Below are 20,332 nucleotides of genomic sequence, written 5' to 3'. Positions count from 1 at the left end.
GCTAAAAGTCTACCAACATAAGGCAAGCTCCTATAGCCATGTTAGTCAAGTCAAATGAATATCTGTCTGTAAATCAATCAGCACCACCTGACTTCTTCAAAGTAGTACCACCTGACTCATTTGAAAATATTTCTTAAGAACACAGAAATCATTCAAATTAATCAGAACAAAGGCTTTCTAATCCAGAATTTGAGTCTCTATAGTGATCATATGCCTTATTGGAAACCTATAATCAGAATTATGAAAGCAGCTATTCAGCTTAATTATCAAACATTCCCGCTTTTAACAATTATTTTTGTCATTCATTTTGTATCATTCACATAGAATTAATTTACAAATGCCTTATATCAGCCTTCCCCACCCTACTGATGCCCATAGATACCCATCAGCCCACAGATGACAGGCTATAATAACTATAATTCCCAGTCAGTGTGGTCAATACGGAAGTGCCATATTGGGGGGAACTGGTCTAAATGCAGATATTTACGACAACATCTTAAACATATTTAATCAGTATCTAATTTCATTTCCAAACCTTGATATACAAAAGTTATTAATTAGACAATAAGGTTAGATCTAAATACTAATTGTGTCCAAATAGGTCAGCATTTAAGGAAAAATTTCCATAAAACCTAGACTTACCACAAATTGTTGGAACTAGTTACTACCATCTCAGTCCTAAAATTTTAAAAGCTGATAGTTTTGATGTGGGTTATTTTCCTCCCACTTGGTTTTTTTTTGGGGGGGGGAAGCATGAAACTAAAGCTGGGAATCATCTTAAAATATATTAATGAATGTACTTTCCAACATACAAAAAGTTTAACTAGCAATTATAGATGGCCTCTGGTAAAATTGGGATGGAGATAGTGTATCCAATGTCAGCTTCCTTGATATATCAGAGACTTTCAATAATACCATGGCTTAAGAATGGAAACTATAGTGTCGCATTGGTTCTTCTCTTTAGGACCATTTCCAATTGGGAGGGAAGGTTTAACTGTAGGCATTGTGGAGTCTCTCTGACTCTATTTTCCTTCTACTCTTAATATCTAAATGAAACTGCTGGCTGAGGTCATCTGTTGGTACAGGGTCCGGTATCTACAAAATCATCAAGGCTGACTCAGCCTTCCATTCTTCTGAGGTAGATAAAATGAGGACCCAGATTGTTGGGGGCAATATGTTGACTCTGTAAACCACTTAGAGAGGGCTGTAAAGCACTATGGAGGGGTATATAAGTCTAAGTGCTATTGCTATACATCTCACTCTAGGCCCGAGTCTTCAAACTTGGCCCTTTTATGATTTGTGGACTTCAACTCCCAGAATTCCTCAGCCAGGCACACTGGCTGAGGAATTCTGGGAGTTGAAGTCCACAAGTCATAAAAGGGCCAAGTATGAAGACCCCTGCTCTAGGCCAACCAAATGGTGAAATCCAGGTCCTTTCCTAATCCTGTAGACTGTTAGATCCAGTTCAGGAAAACAAGCTTTGGCTCAACCTTAGCAAGACCAATTGGCTTTGGGTTTTCGGATCTCCTGACTTTGGGCACTTTCTTTTTTGGGGGTCTTGGAAAGGGTTTATGCTTCCCCAGACAGATCTGTACACACAGAATACACTCACACAAAAAAATAAACCTAATGTGAGGATTTTCTTGGACTTTCAACTCTCACTGGAACAACAGGCAACAGTCCTTTGCATAAATCTATATTTTTCTGACAATTGTGTCCATTTTTAGATTAAGGGGTGTGTGAAGTTTTGATGGCCCAGAAAGTCTTAAAAACCTACCTCAGGCATGGGCCCAGAATAAGGGATGAATCCATGTAGAATGAAAGATTTTGACTATAACATGTCTGGACTGGCCTTGCTTAATTCTGGCCTTATTATTAATTATTCTATTATCTTATTGCTTCTTAATGTTCTAGATCAGTGCTTCCCAAACTTGACAATTTTAAGGCATGTGGACTTCAACTCCCAGAATTCCACAGCCAGCGTTGTCAAGTTTGGGAAACACTGTTCTAGATGTTTATTTTACTGCATTGCATTTTATTGTTTTTAATCACTTGTTTTCATTTCTCTATAAATGGTAAGCTGCTCAGAATTATTCAATGAATTGGACAGCTATATAAATCTAATAAATATGTAAAATGCCTAATGCCTTTTTATTACAATTTTTATATCTCACCTTCAGGAGAACAATCCTTACAAATAGCCATATTTATAATAACCATACAACAAACATCATTTAAATAAAAGAAAAAAGAAAAAAACTCCTAGGATACTTTCTACAGCAGTGGTTCTCAACCTGTGGGTCGGGACCCCATTTGGGATTGAACGACCATTTCACGGGGGTCGCCAAACAAGGCTGTCCGCCATTTTTTCCCCTTTTCTTTGGCCACGACCCTGGCACTCGGTGATGTATAAGTGGTTGGGGGTCACCATAACATGGGGAACTGTATTATGGGGTCGCGGCATTAGAAAGGTTGAGAACCACTGTTCTACAGTGTAGTGAACTTCCATTCCAATTTTCAGAGGCAAGTTTTATTGCTCTTGTAATACTTTCCAAAAAGGTCATGTTTGATACATTATGCTAAGCCGGGATAAGCAATATTTTTTGCAGAGGAGTGAAGACCTGTAATTTAAAAACTGAACCACTAGCCTCTGAGAGTCACTGAGGACAAGGGTAATAATGTGATACTATTGTCAGAGTAATACCATTTTTAAGGTTTTAAAGATTTAAGGAATGACATCAGTATGTAAAAAATTACATTGCCTCATGTTGGTTCTATGGATTGTTTTAAGGATAATGATTTAGATTTAGAAGTAAGAAATCTACAATTATATTTATGTGTGTTTAGTTTGATGACTTTTTTGTTTTATGGAAATTTGATATGGAAACATGAAAGTTAAATGTGGAGTGAAAAAAGAAACTTGGCTTTATAGAGACTTAGAATGCATTCCTTGGAATAATAGATTGATTTAGACTGGAATTTTGAAATGTTTAATTAATTAGATTTTTGTGTATAATAATACGTCTTGATATGCTATGATAATTAATTGGATGGAATTTGGTTTCTTTAATGAGTGGAAATGAATTAAGTCAAAGACTACTATAAGTAACAAAAATGGACTTATTGGCTGAAAGGTTAAGGATAATGATTTAGATTTAGAAGTAAGAAAACTATAACTATATACATGTGTAATGTTTAATTACTTAAGAGATGTTTGTGTATGATTTGATAAGACATGATAATATTGTTTTTTTAACTAAACTAGTTATTATTGGAAGAAGAAATAAATAAGATTGGTGATAAAAAAGGGATGAGAGGGATTAAGAACTTGAATATATTTGCAAGAGGTATTTGAAGTGATAATATGTTGATGTAAAACACTATCTGATTCTGAAATTGATTTAAAATTTTAATAAACAGGTTTAGTAGTAATAGAAATTTAGGATAGAAATGAAATATATTAAATTTACTATGTTACTTGAGGGAAATAGAGAGATGATAGCGAATGTATTAAGTTGAGCTGTAATTGTGTGATTTTATGTTGGAATCTTTGTTTACCCAAACACCACGGTGTGTCTTAAACACTTTTTGTTAAAACTATAAAACCAATAAAATATATTTTAAAAAAAATTACATTGTCTCCAGAAGTTGTGAATGCTCCAACACTGGAATTTTTAAAGAAGAGATTGGACAACATTCTTGCCTAGAAGATTGCTATGAGAGCATCATTAGGGGTGCTGTGGAGGCCCCAGGATAGCTGAAAGGGAGACCATGGTTTGCCCATTTTATGCTAAGCCCTCATGTGGCTTTGGCTGAGGATACTGTGTAAACATAGCTATTACTGTTTGTATAGATTTTGACTTACTGTGATATATGAATCTAATCAATCTACTAGTTCATTATAAGCCAGGGCTAAGTATGATGTCTGAATCCTGTGACTATAAAAAAAATATGAGTTCAAAGCCGGCAGTTCTCTGGCATTTACACTTGGCAATTGCTCTCTTCAAGGCCATGAAATGCCATGCACAATCCATGAATTTGTGGGAAGGGAGAGAAGGAAAGGCTACCGGTTTCAACCACTGAGTGTGTAAGAGGCATTTGTGCTTTTCCAGTGGGATATCAACTGTTTGGCTCAGCTTTATTCTTGACTGCAATACTTACCCAGCTGAGTCTGTGTCTGAGATTCCTGTTGAGTCCTAATTTAGCCATGTGAAATCAGAAAATCAATGACTGAAAATGATTTAAAGTCAGGCAGTACATAAATCCTGGTTGGGGGAGCCTGGCATTCTCAGAAAAATACAAGAGAAGGATGGGATCCAAGCCTGATAGTTTCACCTTTTTGTTCATTGCCCTCCACATGTACAAGTGACATTGCTTGCTACAACAACAAAATCTCAATATTTTAGATCAAGCCAAATCTGAAATGCTAGGGAATTCCTGGAAGCTTGATGCTGAGACAAATCAGCCACCAACTAACAGCTAAAGCCCATTTATAAACTATTCCCTAAGAGGGGAAATAATTATCCTAGACCAGGGCTCTTCAAACTTGGTCCTTTTATGACTTGTGGACTTAATTTCCCAGAATTCCTCAGCCAGGCACACTGGCTAAGGAATTCTGGGAGTTGAAGTCCACAAGTCATAAAAGAGCCAAGTTTGAAGAACCCTGTCCTAGACCCTTACTCAGATAAGCAGGAAAAGAATTCCAGATAAGCAGTCTAGAGAGGAAACCATGTCTTAATCAAGAATTCATGAAGTCACACCTGCCAAGACTGGCAAATAAGCTATTACATATAGACAGCCAGTAAAGCTCTTTTTCTTACTCTGATGATGTTACCTAGATCAAACTGTGGTTTACTGCCACATAATATAACTTACTGTTACGAACATTTTCCATGGCACATGTTTTCTTTGCTGGAAAAAAGCATACAGGTTTCATAGGTTGGCCTCTGAGTAGTCACTATATATATAAAAAAACATTAACTATAATTTTAATCCAGCTGGCTTCCATGCAGCCAAGCACATATTTTGAAGCCATCTGGCTAGAACAGGATATCAGTTGTACTCCAGGGAATCAGTGGGATGTGGAAACTTAAAAACCACTTATCAAGGTTACCGTTCATTCATCAAAACAAATTTGAATGAACAGTTGCTAACTTTGGTTTATTCCTGTCCTATTTGCTAGGGAATTTATAAAAATATTCTGCCAAGGATTAGCACATGAACAAGTGCTATCAAATCCAAGAGGACATTATTCCTACCTCTATCTCTGTAGACTAATTGGTCATTAAAGAATAAGAAATCAGTAAATAGTTGCAAAATATCCTCTGACAGTAACAATTCATTCATGATCAGAAGCACGTAGACTGAGAGGGGATAGTATTCTAATGTGATGTTTCATAAAGGAAGTTTTAATGCATTAATCATATGTAGCAACACTCTCAATTTTGTTAGAAAAGCTTATCTCCTGGTAAACATTTCTCTAGTCAAGTAAACCTTCATGTGTGAAATACTTTCTGCTGTTATGATAAATAAATGCAGAAGCACACAGCAGCCACAGTAAATCATGTTAATCTCTCATTTCTATAGTGGACTAAATTTGAAGATGAATGTTAATCCACTTTAAGTACAAGATGTATCCTCATTTTACCACAGGTCTTAAGCATCAATCATCAGAAATCCTTGGAATGTGACTCTCAACAACATCCTCACTTCAGAAGTTGAATTTGTGAGACTAGGCAACCACAACATGAATTTTAACACATTTGTCTCAAAATATGGACTAAAATCTATGGCACAGCCTAGGGCAGCAGGGAATAATAGATAATGTTCTCTCTCTCTCTCTCTCTCTCTCTCTCTCACACACACACACACACACACACACACACACACACACACACAATAAAGCTATGCTTCAATGGGAAGCAGCTCCCAGAAATATTACTACTAAAGAAAAGTGTCCAGTGAAATACACCTCCAAATTTTGTATCTCACATATTGCATTCTATCTTGTTTAAGACATTAGGAGAAAGAAGTAGATCTTTAGAAATTTACACTATTTGCAAACAATTCCCTCCCCTACTTTTGTCCTTTCCTCTTAAGACAACCAAAATCTTTTAATTACATAAAATTGAAAATAGGCAGTTTGGGGAACAGCGCAAGATGTTCAATTAAACATCATTTCTTTGCAATTTGCATGAGCAAATATCATGGTCACATGCTGCTAAAACAGACAAGCTGCAGTACTTTTAGCATAACCTTTATTGCCACAGCAGCCCTCAGTGAAAAACATGACCCTCAATCCAAACATATTATTATTCCCCCACTGATTTCAGATCCATAAGAAAGACTTGAGAGAGAGAGACAGAAAGAGGAAAGAAAAGATAGTGTTGCAATGTTAACAGCTTACTGTACATTATAGAAACACTATGGCAACAAAACAGTAGTTATTACAAAGAGGAAAACTCAACCAATCTTTAAACCTGTGCTAGTTAAGACTGCCAATTTTAAACAAAAGAGAAGAGCAGATATTCAGCATATTATACACGATGGCATCACTTCTTCCCAATGCAAAATGCGAATCAACTTAAATAACATGGAGCTGGTTAATATAATTATAGTACTAGCTTAAACTGCATAATGAAAAGCTGGTCAGAAAGTCATAGGTTATCTTGGCAGAAACTATGTGTCATGAGTTACTCTAGTTTAGATGCATCTTACGTTGGAGCATTCATAGTATTTACTAAACATAGCTACTTCCTCTTATTTGATAAGATTAGTTTTGATGGATAACAAGCTTGTGAAGAAAACAATTCCCCATAAATAGCGGGGCTTCTGCTATTTCACTAGCCTACAACAAACCCGCGATACATAAAATGAACCCCATAATGAGTGCTGAATTTGGACTAACGTACTAAAATCCTGTTCCCACTGGAATATTTATTCACTTTGCAGATCGGCTGACACCCAAAAGACTCAGGGCAGCTTCCAAGGCATACATAGAAAAAAACAGGCACATCCAGAAGAGTGAAACAACAAAACATACCCCAACCTAGCAATAAACTAATGAAGGCTACTGTGGCCCAGATCTGGGAGCAAAGTGACATTTTTAAAGTCCTCAGGAGCAACTGTGGGGATCATGTCAATCTCCAGGAGATATTGTTCCAGAGGGCAGGAAATGCAACACAGAAGCCGAACTGCCCAATTGCCAATAGATGACATTGTTTGTCTGAGGGAACCTGGAGACGCTCAATTACATCGAATGGGCACAAATCAAATAACCAGGCCTTATGCAATGGAGGGCTCTATAGGTGATTACCAGCTACCTTAAATAGCACCTGGAAGTTATTTAGGGACCACCTACCCCCACAGTTTCTCCTATCCCACATTTTCTGACAGCATGCTCCATATTCCAGTGCTGATAAGGCCCAGGAAAGTAGCTTTGTCTGGAATGCCCTCTGCCCTCTGCAACATTTTCTTCGAGATTTGTATAGCTTCCATCTTGAATTTATTTAAATGAGCCCTCAAGACTTGGCTGTGCCCCCAGGCCTTGTATTAAGACCCTTTGTGTGGGTTTCAATTGAGACAGTTTCTCCAGATGCTTTGGGTGTTTTCCATCTTTTTATCTTCTATTGTCTCTTTGTTTTTGTAAAACTCCCCGGAGTTGTGATTATGATGGCCAATAAATATTATAAATAAATAAAATTTGGCCTTTTTCTGTAACATTCTATCTGTGATTAATGAATAACATTAATCTATTATCTTATAAGGGTATTAAAAATACCATTGAAATAACCTGTGCCAAACACTTTTAGACATTTAATTAAAAAGAGATAACTTTCAATAGGTTAAATAGGTTGATGACATTAGCCTTTAGCCACATTTTTGGGTTTCAGTCATAAATTCAATTCCTAATATTTTTCAAATATACAGAGCAAAGAGCTGATTAGCTTGCACAATGCTGTCACCCTCCAGCATTTATACTTATCACACAAGCTTTTGTGAAAAGGAAGTGGTAACTGGAATTTCCACCTACCCAATGTCCGCCTGAAATTTCAAGATGAACACAGTGCTGTCATTAGTCACTTCCTACGTAGGGGCTGTTTCTGCCTAACAGCAGGTTATAGCACAACTATGGCATCCTAGAGGAACTAAATCCTGAACAAAACGAGTGATCCCTTGTATTTCTTGAGGGGCGTAAGGAGAAGGCCTCCAAAGAATAATCAAATTTCCATAGCCTAGGTGGCATCGTAACCATCTAGCTGTATTTATTCGTTTTTATTTATGTGTTTATATCCCGCCTTTATTTTTATAAATAATTCAAGGTGGCAAACATACCTAATACTCCTTCCTCTTCCTATTTTGCCCACAACAACCCTGTGAGGCAGTTGAGCTGAGAGTGAGGGATTGGCTCAAAGTCACCCAGGCGGCTTTGATGACTAAAATGGGACTAGAACTCACAGTTTCCGGGTTTCTAGCCTAGTGCCTTAACCACTAGACCAAACCAACTTTCTGAAGTACTACTACTATGAACCTCTATGTAGTTTTGCCTACAAAGTAATTCAGCTGTATTTGAGTCCCATTATATTTGGCCTAATTATATAGATACAATAGAAAATAAATTAAAGCAGAGGTATAAGCAGTTTGTACTACTTGGATGAATTTCAAAAGCTAACTTTATGTGTGATCACTCTACTCTCATTGATAAATTTTTATTTATTTCCAAAGCTTTCTCTTTTTTTGTCTTTGTTTTTTTTTATTTTCGGATTTTGTATTTTAACTTTAGAAATAAAAATTTATCAACTCTACTCTCAACACTGGTTTCAATCCCTCCCTTAGTAACATTTAATCCCAGTTCTGCCACCATCACCACCAAAAGATTCCACACAAATGTTCCACAACATTTCAAAGTTTTGACCAACAATTATCCATATGTACCTGAGAACACTCATGACTTCCACACACTGGAGATTTTCTACAAGCAACAACAGCAAAGTCAAATCAAATTATATATGTAAGAAAGCTAATTTGGAGCATAGGATATCTAGCTGAAAGTGGACTGGATTATGTCCTCAGAAACTCGCTCACTTTCTTTACAACAAGCGAATGCAACTATAGCACTCCAGAAATTGATGAACTTCCAATTCTCAGCATCCTTAGGATTGTTCGGGAAGATAAAGAGTACTAAGGAATCCTATTTGTATTAGAAAGACAACTGGTACATAGGTTCAAGACAAATAAATTAAGTTTTTGTCTTCTCATATAATACCCGGATTAGATCCTGGAGTCACCAACAAAGTTGAATGGTGAAAGGATCAGAATAAAGGAACTACTTCTTCATATAGCATGTCATTAAAATAATGGAATTTTGAACAATATATTGTAATGATGGCTGAAAACTTCTACCATCCTAAAGGGGCACTATGGATAACACCATCCATGGCTACACAACTACTAGTCATGCCAATTACATATTATCTCCAGTAATATAAGCAAGTATGAATATGAAGCACCACTTTTGAACCTCCAAGATTGTAGCTTCTGCTCGCAAATAACAGGTTATTCTCTTTAATTGTTCACAACAAGGATAGATAACCTTTCATTTCAACAATAAGCTCTTGACATGGAGCCATGCCAGCAGTATATAATGAAATGGCTAACCAAAATACAAACACACTCTTCTTTTCCAAAAGGTCCTGTGCTGATTAGCAGTGGCATTCATACACACTGTCTGCCAGCCTTCCAAGTAAAAATGATACACACTATGTGGCCAATTCTAGCAGGATTACAGCAGCAAGAGATTAGAAGGGTCGTCACACACAATATCAAATAATGAATCTGGACACATAAGCAAAACAAATCCATAGCTGAAATCAGCGGGAAAATGAAGGGCAGAAAGTGTACACAGGCAAACTATGCTTGGGAAGCCTACACCACAGCTCCTTATAATTTTACACAATTCACAGTTATGACATAGCACAAAAACTAGGACCTTACCCTTTGTGAGATTTACATACGTGCTTGGTTCATATCTTTTTTTTTAACTGAAGAACATGAAGCCAAGCGCCCTCTGATTTTTACTGGATTCCAATCAGCTGTGTGTAATCTACCCGCTAGTTAGAAAGTTGACTTTAGAGATGATTTAAGTTGTGGTACCTAATACCTGGAGATGATAGATGGGACAAAAGTGAGACTTAAGATTTGGTTGATATTCTAAACTGGATCACAATGTATACACACGCTTCTCTCTTTAGGACAGCGGTTCTCAACCTATGGGTCGCGACCCCATTTGGGGTCGAACGACCATTTTACGGGGGTCGTCAAACAACGCGATCCGCCATTTTTCCCCCTCAGGGGGCGGCACCGCGCATGCGCGTCGTATCCGTGTGACCGGGGGTCGCCATATAAAAAGGTTGAGAACCGCTGCTTTAGGACATGATAAAAATTTCACACAATATATAGCTAGTAAAAAGACTTATGGTTGTCTTAACCATACTTTTTAGTAACAATAGCTGTCTAAGTTCAGACAGTAACTATATATAACTATAGTTTTAACTAACTATAAATATTAGCAAACCATCACCTTAATTCATGCAACATTGTGAGCTATATACACATGATTACCTTACTGGGTGAATCCATTTCAAATACTATAGATGTGCAGTCCTTTAATTTTCAAGGCAAAAAGGCAAGATCCCAGGAAAAGCCATACAGGTAGTCCTTGACTTACAGCAGTTTGTTTAATGACCATTCAAAGTTACAACAGCACTGAGAAAAGTGACTTATGACCGTTTTTCATACTTACAACAGTTGCAGCATCTGCAGGGTCCTGTGATCAAAAGTCAGACGTTTGGCAACTGATCCATGTTTAGGACATGGTAAAAATTCCATACAATATATAGCTAGTTAAAAACTGACAAATCTCAGTGAAACATTCCAGAACATTAAACCATTGTTGCTGACTAACAAAACAGAGTGCTTCTAGCTCTGTAACCTAGAATGAAAAGAACAGATACATTCTCTGCCGTCAAAACCAGAGTTGAAAGGAAAGGAATACCTTCACTATCCCAAACTCTTCAAACGTGATTTAAAATGTTTTCAATCTTATACCCTGTCTTCTAGAAAAAAATAACTTTCTGGTGGCTCCATTTTGATGAGCCAAAGGGAAAAAAAAGGTTTAAAATAACAGCAGTTGCATATCAACTAATCCATGTGTTGGCAGAAGACTGTAGCCAAGAAAAACCCACAAATTAAAGCCAGGGTAGCAGCTTTAGTGGACCAGAGACAATATCTTATACTCCCATCAGAAGGATGACAGCAGAGAAATCAAATGTTACTGGATGTGGAGAAATGTTGGAAGGGGTTGACCTCTAAGAAAAAGTCCAGGGATAGCTGAACTGGCCTCCTGATAGCCAGCACTGCAGCTAGGAGACCAGAGAAAGGATTACATCAGAGAGTCCCTATTACTTGCACAAGGAACAAAAGATGCAGTCCCCTAACTGATCCCCCAAATACTTTTTTCAAAGCAGAAATATAATCCAAAACTATAGCAGGGGATAGAGCTACTGCTCCTTTCGGAAGACCACTCCTATTCAACTGTTCACTCCTAGACCAAGAGAGGAGCCGAAGGAACAAGAAAGCATCTTGGAGACATCTTGAGTCTCCAACCTCAGATGCCCAAAGATGAAACATAATTTCCTTCGACAGAGGTAGCAAGACATTAACTACACCTGCATTCCTTTACACAATGGGTTCATAGCAGGAAGAGAGTGAGCCATCAATGATTTCACACAAGTCTTCAGATACAGAGTTAGTTAATCTTTTCCTATCAGGTCCATTGTCCACTGATCACAAAAGGTCCTTCATGCTATGTCCAAGTACTGTGCATCTCCAAATATTACATGAAAGGCTCTTTGAAAACAAAGCACTTCCAGGTAGCTATGTTTCAAAGCTAAACTTCATTTACATTACTTGTAGGGGGGGGGGGAATAGAATACAAGGAAGATTTTCGAGGTAGCCTTTGAATTGATAAGAGAACACTATTCAGTAAACAAAAGCAAGCACAAAGCTGGTGGGAAGTGTTTGGATAAGAGCTCTGAGTTCTTTTTTATACTGTTCTGAGGGCTTTCGTGTGGCTGCGTATCACCAACAGATTGTATCAAACGTCTAGTGTTCCGAGTTGAACAGATGGATAGTTTAATTGCACAGAATGCTCCGAGGTATATCAATACCACCATCGCCAAGAGGAGAGCTATTACAAAATTTAAGTAACGAGCAATTGAGGTTCAATAATGAAAGGCAAAAGGATCAGCAGGGTGGCACTCTTTTAGTTCTTAACAGATAGGACTAACAGCCCAAGCAAAGTAAAACTGGACAAAACTGGTTAGAGACAATAGAACTCAATTGCTTTTTGGTATGTGTCTCGAGGTATTATATTAATATATGGTTGCAATCCTAACCAAATACCTAAGAAGTAGGCCAACATGAATTCAGTGAAAATCCTTTGAAGTTAATCCACATAGATGGGATAAGTTCAAAATATGCAAACCTCAGGGCACGGGTACAAACACAAGGGGTAGTAACTGTCACTTCCGAAACTAAAGTTGAAACAGGGCAACATTTCTCAAAGGTCACTCCATCATCAAAAACATCCTATTACGGAAGGATGGAGATTTTTTTTTTTTTTACTAGAAATGGGAAAACAATTCTACTGGCTAGAACTTATAGGGAGTTGCAATTCAGCAATCTCTGGGATAGACATCACCCATGCCTTTTGGTTTAGCAACATCTGGGAGGCCCTGCATCAATTTAACTTTTTGGTCAGGTTTTTTTTTGGGGGGGGGATAACTTTTTTTAAAATGTAGATAAGGTTTCAATGGTGGGGGAGGATTGTCAATTCGTCAAAAGTACAGCATGTTTTGGTTCTGCAGCTAACTCCACAAAATTAGCAAGTACTTTCATAACTGGGAGGTAAACAATAGCTGAACACAGCTGACAATATGCCAAGACAATTCGTTACAATTTTCATATAGGTGTTTAATAAGATGATCAACAGTTATCACTCTGGCAAACACATATTTAAGTCACATGTCTGCCCTTGAGAAATTGAAGAAAGTAAGAGAGCAGGAAGCTTGTTCACACCATTTTGCAGGGCAATACAAGTAGTCCTCAACTTATGACTGTTCTTTTACACTCGCCATGTGAAATGATGATGGTGTTGAACCAAGGGAGTTACGGCCCCTGCCTGAAGTTACAGCTGTTGCAACATCCCCACAGTCAAATTAGCAAAATTCAGGCACTTGGCAGCATGCCCATCCTTATGTCCATGTGGGTGCTGCAACACCAACCCACCCACTTCTCTCCCCCCATCTCAGCTGCCCACCTGGTCCAAGGCTGCCAAAGACTCTAGGGCAGGACTCCCCCACCTCACCATGCCTGGGAGACCTGAGTCCCTCCCCCACCTCCACTCCCGGGGCCAATTACATTGGCCTTATTCTGAAAGCACTGGGGGAGGGGGGAAACTATCTGCTAGTGAAAATGATCATTCTTAAAAACAAACTGCCTTTGCTACCTTTCTGGAAAGGAAAGAGCCTCTTCAACCTTCACCTCAATCATCTTCGATAGCAGAGTTCAGCTGCCTTTCTTTCAGCAGGTGCAGAAAAAGGCAAAGGTAAGTGGACCTGCCTATGGAAGGATGGGGAGAGGGACTGGGCTTTCTGAGCATGGTGGGGCAGGGAGAGGGACCAGGCCTTCTGGTCATGGCAGGTTTCTCTGCTCCAGTGGATACCAGACTTCTCAGCCCCCCCCCCCAGGTATCCCTGCAGATTGCTTAAGACCACAATTGGGAGAGGCAGGATTTCAGTCATTGAGCGAAGTGGGCCATGGGCATGTTACTTAACAATAGCTTCACTCTATGATCAAGATTCGGGTACCAACTGTGGTTTTAAGTCAAGAACTACTTGTACTGATTATTAGCTTACCAAGAAATTATACTGAAATTCAAGCTATGCACTTTCAGGTCTTGTCTCCCAAAAATGCTTCAGAGCCCATCGAAGCACCTGTTGCAGCAACTACCACAAGATCTTAGGAAAAGACATGGCTTCTTTAAAGTATTGCAAATAGATGCTACATTCATACTACCAAACACATCAAAGCGTACTTTGGAGACTGAACCTGAAGCAGAGGACATCCCAAAAAGAAGACATAACTTATTAAAACGGTCCTCTAAATCTGCCCATCATTCTTATCTGCCTGCATTGCACATCAAAGCCCTAAGATTTATTCCAAAATATTTCTCACGTTATTCAGTGAGACTTTTAATCGGAAGGTAAGCATTTCCAGGACAGCTTGTGTCAATTATTTCTTCCAAGCACCTCTCAACATGCTTCCTTCAGGTCTGAATCTTCTATTTCCTCTTGGGATCATTGCTGCTAAAAGAACAAACAAAGTCATCTCAAACAAAATAACTTGCTTTCTCAACAATTCTGTTGTGGGAACAAGCATTCCACAGATGACTCCAATAAAGAAAGCAGGTCAGGTTGAAAACAGAATTGATCTTGCAAGGCTTCAGCACACATTTTCCTTCTATTGCAAGGCCTAGATTATTCTCCTTTCTTCTCCCCACATGCCCTCAGGAATCACATTTAATCAAGTGAATTACTTCTTGCCACAGCTTTAAAATCAATGCTTGCAGCTACAAAAAGGCAAGTACAGTGTAAAAATAAATGTATGCTCAAGCTCTTGAGAGGCAGATATTTTAAGCAAGATTTAAATGAGCCAGTTTGAAACATCACAACTATACAAGGGGAAGCTTGACTTAAAGAAGACAGGACATCTAAAGCTTTAAGCTGTACATAGAAAAAAAATGTAGATAGCACAGCTTGTCAAATTAGTGTTTGTATAGTGCTTCAAAGATAATATTCATGTCAGATAAAATCACCTGCATCCAAAGTTCCATAAGTTCTACTGTGGATCTTAATAAATGAAGCGTATTTGTATTCATTCTATTTATATATATTTTTTGCATATCTGTCTTAACTTTCCACTCCTTCCAATTAATTTTTCATTTATTACCCTCTAAACAAATAAAAAAGCATTAAACAAAGCAATCGCTCACAAATGATCCAAACATGTAATATCAACTAACTGGAGAAAAAAAGACTGCAACTACAAGCAGCAGCTTAACTTTATATCATAACAAACGAAGTTACATAAAATTATTTGGAACACTCCAAATGCCTCCAGAGACTGTATATCAGGCCTCAATATTAATATTGCATACAAGATTTATAAACAGATGTTTTCCACCAAAGTCACCCAAGAGGACGTGTTCAATTCTCTGAAACAGAACTTCATAATGATCATTTTGAGGAAATTAATTCCAACACTATCATCAACTGTTAAATGTTGGACAATCAAGCAATCTTCTCCAACCCTCATCATGTTCAACTACCATAATTAAACTTCTGAAGGACACCCAGTTGGAAAAGGCTGTCTCATTATCAAAATATTTCAACTGCTGCAACTTTTTCAAAGAATGCCCAAATACAGGTAGCCCTCAACTTAATCACCATTTGTTTAGTGACCATTTGAAGTTACAACAAAAAAAAGCAACTCAGAATTAGCCCTCATACTTACCACCATTGCAGCATCCATAAAGTCACATGATCAAAAATCGGGAGCTTGGTATCCAAGTCATGTGACCACTATTTGTGACTTCCCCAGCTAACTCCTGACAGGCAAAGTCAATAGGGGAAGCTGGATTTGCTTAACAATTGAAGTAATTTAATTTAACCATGGCAAAAAATATCATACAATTGGGTGTGACTCATTTAATAACTATCTGCTTAGTAACCGAATATGTAGTCTCATTTGCGGTCATAAGTCAAGGACTATCTGTACTTTACTTATAACTGCTTTTTAAAAAGGAAGAAGCAATATTCAAGAAAAAGCTACTTGGATTTCAAAGATCCTATCAATTAGTTCATACAACTAAGATGGAAATCTGGAATTAAAAATCTCTTCATTACTTTCCTTTGTTCAATCAACCCCAAAAAGCTAAGCTCTTACAATGCTGGCTTATGGCTGGCTTAACCATAATTTTTAATAACAATAGTTGTCTAACTTCAGACAACTTGCTAACTATAAACATTAGCAAACCATAACACCTGAATTCATGCAACATTGTAAGCTATACACCTGATTAGCTTACTGGGTGAATCCATTTGCAAATAGATGTGCAGTTCTTTGGATTTCAAAGCAAAAAGGCAAAATCCCAGGAAAAGGCATACAGGTAGTCCTCAACTTACAACAGTCTGTTTAGTGATCGTTCAAAGTTACAATGGCACTGAAAAAAGTAACTTATGACCATTTTTCACACTTAAAACCGTTGCAGCATCCACATGGTCCTGTGATCAAAAGTCAGACGCTTTGCAACCGACTCATGTTTATGGCAGTTGCAGTGTCCTGGGGACATGTGATTACCTTTGGCGACCTTCTGACAAGCAAAGTCAATGGAGAAGCCAAATTCATTTAACAACAGTGTTACTAATTCAACCACTGCAGTGATTCATTTAACAACTGTGGCAAGAAAAGTCGTAAAATAGGGCAAAACATTTAACAAATGTCTCACTTAGCAACAGAAATTTTAGCCTCAATTGTCGTAAGTCGTAAGTCGAGGACTACCTGTATTTGGTCTGAAGTAATGCAGACAGAATGTGTGCCTAGGCCAGGGGTAGGCAAGCTTGGCTCTTTTATGACTCGTGGACTTCAACTCCCAGAATTCCTGAGCCAGCCGAGCTGGCTACCCCTGGCCTAGGATATAGAAAACACCTTAAAGTACCTTTTTGATTTCAAATCCAAAAAGTGCTGCACAGCTTAACAGATATCAAGTCAGTAGGTCAATGACCATAAACAATATCATAAACAATATATATTTAGCTCTCAACCTAGAGCTAAAAAAAAATATTTTAAGTTAAGATGATGATCAAGAATTGCCAGGATAAAACAAAAGAGTCAACTGGCAGGCTGCATTCAGCATTATGGACCTTAAGAAATTAAAGTGAAATTGAATATCAGAAAACTGATGCTTTGCCTTTCCATTTTTAATATGTAGTGATTTTCACCCATGAGGAAACAGAAATTCATTCCCAGATTCAATGAATCTAAACTGCACCAGGCAGATTTGACTTTAGATTGTAAACAAAGCTTGTTCAGGCAATTAAGCCATAGGTTATTATATCTCAGCTGTTTCTGACAACCCTCAGATTTTTTTAGATCCCTATACCTGTATTTTTATTTTGCCCCAGAACGCTTTTACAAACCAACAAACAGCATTTTGAAAATGAGAATTAGTTCCATCTAGAAAACAGAAAATTTAATCTTTCACATATGCATATATTCTTCTTTTGCCTGATGAAAGGAGTTGCAAATGCCTTGAAACAGCATTCCCTAATTTCCTCTCAGGTGCCTCAATAAACAGGTAGTGGCTGATGCTTTCTCTCCTAAAGGTGAAGTAGTAACTTTTCTGACCTGCTTCTCTTATTGCAAATTTGGAGGGGGCGGGGGAGGTGAGAGAAAGAATATCTGCAGACAGTAGAACCCTTCCAGGAGCCTGACACACAAGTTTCTTCAGACAACCTTCTCTCCTTCCTTGTCCATGAGTGTCTGAAGAAATTACAGAGTACACAGCAAGTTCCAAAAGCCAATCAGGAGGTTCTCTTTTCTAACACATCTTCTGCACTCATTCTTTCTTCAGAACCTTTCCCTGCTCACATTTCTAACTTAATTATAAACAGACTGGAAAATGTAGACAAAAGGGATCAGAACTCAGGACATTTCTGATCCATTCTTGGAAGTCTTCCAAAACTCCACGATACAAGAAACACGGAAAAAGATAAAGCCACAGGGATCCACTACTTGCATCGCGGAAGGCGATCACATCTTTCCCCCTAGAGTCCCCACCCGCTAAACCCCGATTTTCCCACCTCACCGACTAGTGGTATTATTTTCTCCATTAAAATGCTCGTAGGTTAACTATCCTATACTAAAGCCACGCCAGAATACGTGAGCAAACCTATCGCCTCGTTTTCCCACCCCGTCTCTTCCGAAGAGAAAGAGCGATCCCCTCACTTTGTTAAACCCAGAAAGCGGAAAGGTAACGGATGATTCACACGCTCCTCTGAGCACAAAACACGCCTCCCATTCATTTCTCACCCACCTGCATAGAAACGGATGAGGCAGCCGGTCTCCGAGTCCATGCCCTCCTCCTGCACCCGCCACAGGTCCCGGAAGCCCAGCTGCGAGAGGTAGTCGTTTTGAATCTGCAGGGGCTTCTCGTGCGATTCCAGCCTGCGGGCGGTCTCTCCGTGGAGCTGGACATACAAGGCCGGAGGCTGCTGCGGAGAGGCGGCTTCCCCAGCAGGAGAGGAACTTCTCCGCAAAGCCTTCCCCTTGCCCGGGGAGTCCCCCGAAGCTCTCCCTAGTCGGGATTCCGGACTGTGCACCGAAAGCGGATCGCCTGGCCGGCGTGGCTGGCTCCTTCCAGGCCCCGATCCTGCTCCTTCTTCCTTCGCCGCGGCTGGAGGCGCAAGATCCGCTTCCGATTCTTCCGAAGACGACGAAGAGCCCCCGCCCCCGCTATAAGGATCCAGGCGGTCGGAGGCGCTCTCGGCGCTGGGGCTGAAGCTCTCGGTATCCGACCCTCCCAAGAGGGACGGGCAAGAGAGCGGAGGGCCGGACAGGTAGAGTTCGGTACGGGGCGGCGGAAAGGCCCGTCCGGGGCTGCAGTCGGAGGGGGAAAGGCTGGGCTGCCCACTCGCCAGGCCGCTCTCTCCTCCACTGAGAGCCAGGCGCCTGGGCCGAACAACCGCCGCCTCTCCAGCTCCCAAGCCGTTCGGGGCCCCTCGACGGCTTCGGGGCCTTCTCCCGACTGGGATCGGGGTTAAACTTCCCGCTGGAGAAGTCGGAGCCTCCACGGGCTCGGGCAGCGCCTCTTCTTTCCCGCCAAGAGAAGCTGATGGTTGTAGGAGCAAATCATCTGCTGCCTCCTCTTCTTTAGGGGGCAGCGGAGCCTCGGCCATGGCTGCCGCCTTCCCCCAAACCCGGACAGCGCTACTACTCCCTCCTCCCCGGTGTCCGAGCTGCAGCAACCGAAGCGCCACTTCAGCAGCCGTGGTCTCCAGGTTGCAAAGCACGGGGAGCAGAGAGCAGCTGCCGCCGCCGCTACCCCGCTGTTGCTGCTGCTGCTGGTGATAGTAATAATAGACATGGACGCATCCTCGCTGTAGGTCCCGCCGCACCCAGTCTCGCTCTGGGGCTTGGAGAGGCTGAAGCTGCCGGGGCGGCTTGGGCAGCAAAAGCAGGGTCTTCCGATCTAAGCTGCGGGTCCCCAGCGCGGTGGCAGCGGCGATCGGAGCGGCGGGGGAAGAAGCCGCCGAGAGATTCCTCTTCAGTCTGCCTCTCCGCAACAGGAGGGAGTTGGCGCCGCTGCTGGGAATAGCCGGCGCCGCCGCCGCTTGAGTCCCGTTGGCCGCTAGCGCCAACGAAGCACTGCAGCCGGTGGCCGCGGCCCCTCGTTTCCTTCGCCGATGGTGGCCGCCGACTACCCCTGTTCTCGCGGCTCCTGCGGCGGCGGCTGTTCCTTTGCCACCTTCCAACGGGCTGGGTCCTCCTATGCCATTGCCGTTCTCGATGCCGGGGGCTGCCTGGCCCGAGTTGCTCGGCCGCTCCCCCTTGCCGATCATCGGGGCCGGCGTTTCTCTGCTTCCAAGCTGTGGTTGCTGCGCAGGTTCCATTGTAGAACGCCCGGGCGAGCCGCGTTCCGAAGGGGGAGGGGGCGCGGGATTATGTAGCAACAGTGAACATTCCGTCGGTGTCTTAACGTTCCATTCGGCTCAGCCTTGCCGCCGCGCAGCTGCTGCCGTTGTCGCGAGCGCCATTAGGGACTGGCGAAGAAACAGGATCAGCAGGCGGCAGCAGCAGCAGCAGCAGCAGCAGCCGCCGCCACCGCCTCTTTCCTCCCTCCCACCCGGCGTGGCCTCTCCTCTCCTCTCCTCCTCAGGCTCCTCATGAATATTAAAGCAGGCCTCTTACGAAGGGTGTAATTTTCTGTTCGCCTCCCTCGCTCTACCTAACGAGCAACGCCATTCGAGCGCCTTCTTAATATTCATGAGGAGTGACGACATCCCTCGTGAGTTAGGAAAGGGCGGGGCTCCAGCGATAAACAAAACGTGATAATTTGCGCCCAAGATGAACGGTGGGAAAAATCGACCTATGAAAAGGTTGCTGGGAAGCGTAGTTCTGAAGCTCAGCTCTGCTTCCCGAGATCTCCCAATGT

General features: G+C 40.9%; 1 protein-coding gene across 1 annotated transcript in view; it reads right to left on the bottom strand.

Moving 5' to 3' along the window:
* The window catches only part of PHLPP1 (PH domain and leucine rich repeat protein phosphatase 1), a 166,696-nt gene extending 146,597 nt beyond the window's left edge, over positions 1–20,099 (bottom strand). The window contains exon 1 of the mRNA XM_039319699.1: positions 18,215–20,099. Within this exon, the coding sequence (XP_039175633.1) occupies positions 18,215–19,790 (1,576 nt within the window). The 5' untranslated portion in view covers positions 19,791–20,099. The remainder of the gene's footprint in view (positions 1–18,214) is intronic.
* Between the last annotated feature and the right edge of the window lie 233 nt (positions 20,100–20,332).

This window comes from Crotalus tigris, unplaced genomic scaffold, assembly GCF_016545835.1.
Source record: "Crotalus tigris isolate CLP2741 ecotype Arizona unplaced genomic scaffold, ASM1654583v1 scf7180000023608.1681014, whole genome shotgun sequence".
NCBI classification, from domain to species: domain Eukaryota; kingdom Metazoa; phylum Chordata; class Lepidosauria; order Squamata; family Viperidae; genus Crotalus; species Crotalus tigris.
Note: the sequence above shows the minus strand (reverse complement) of the source record. Positions and strands in the feature narration are given on the sequence as shown.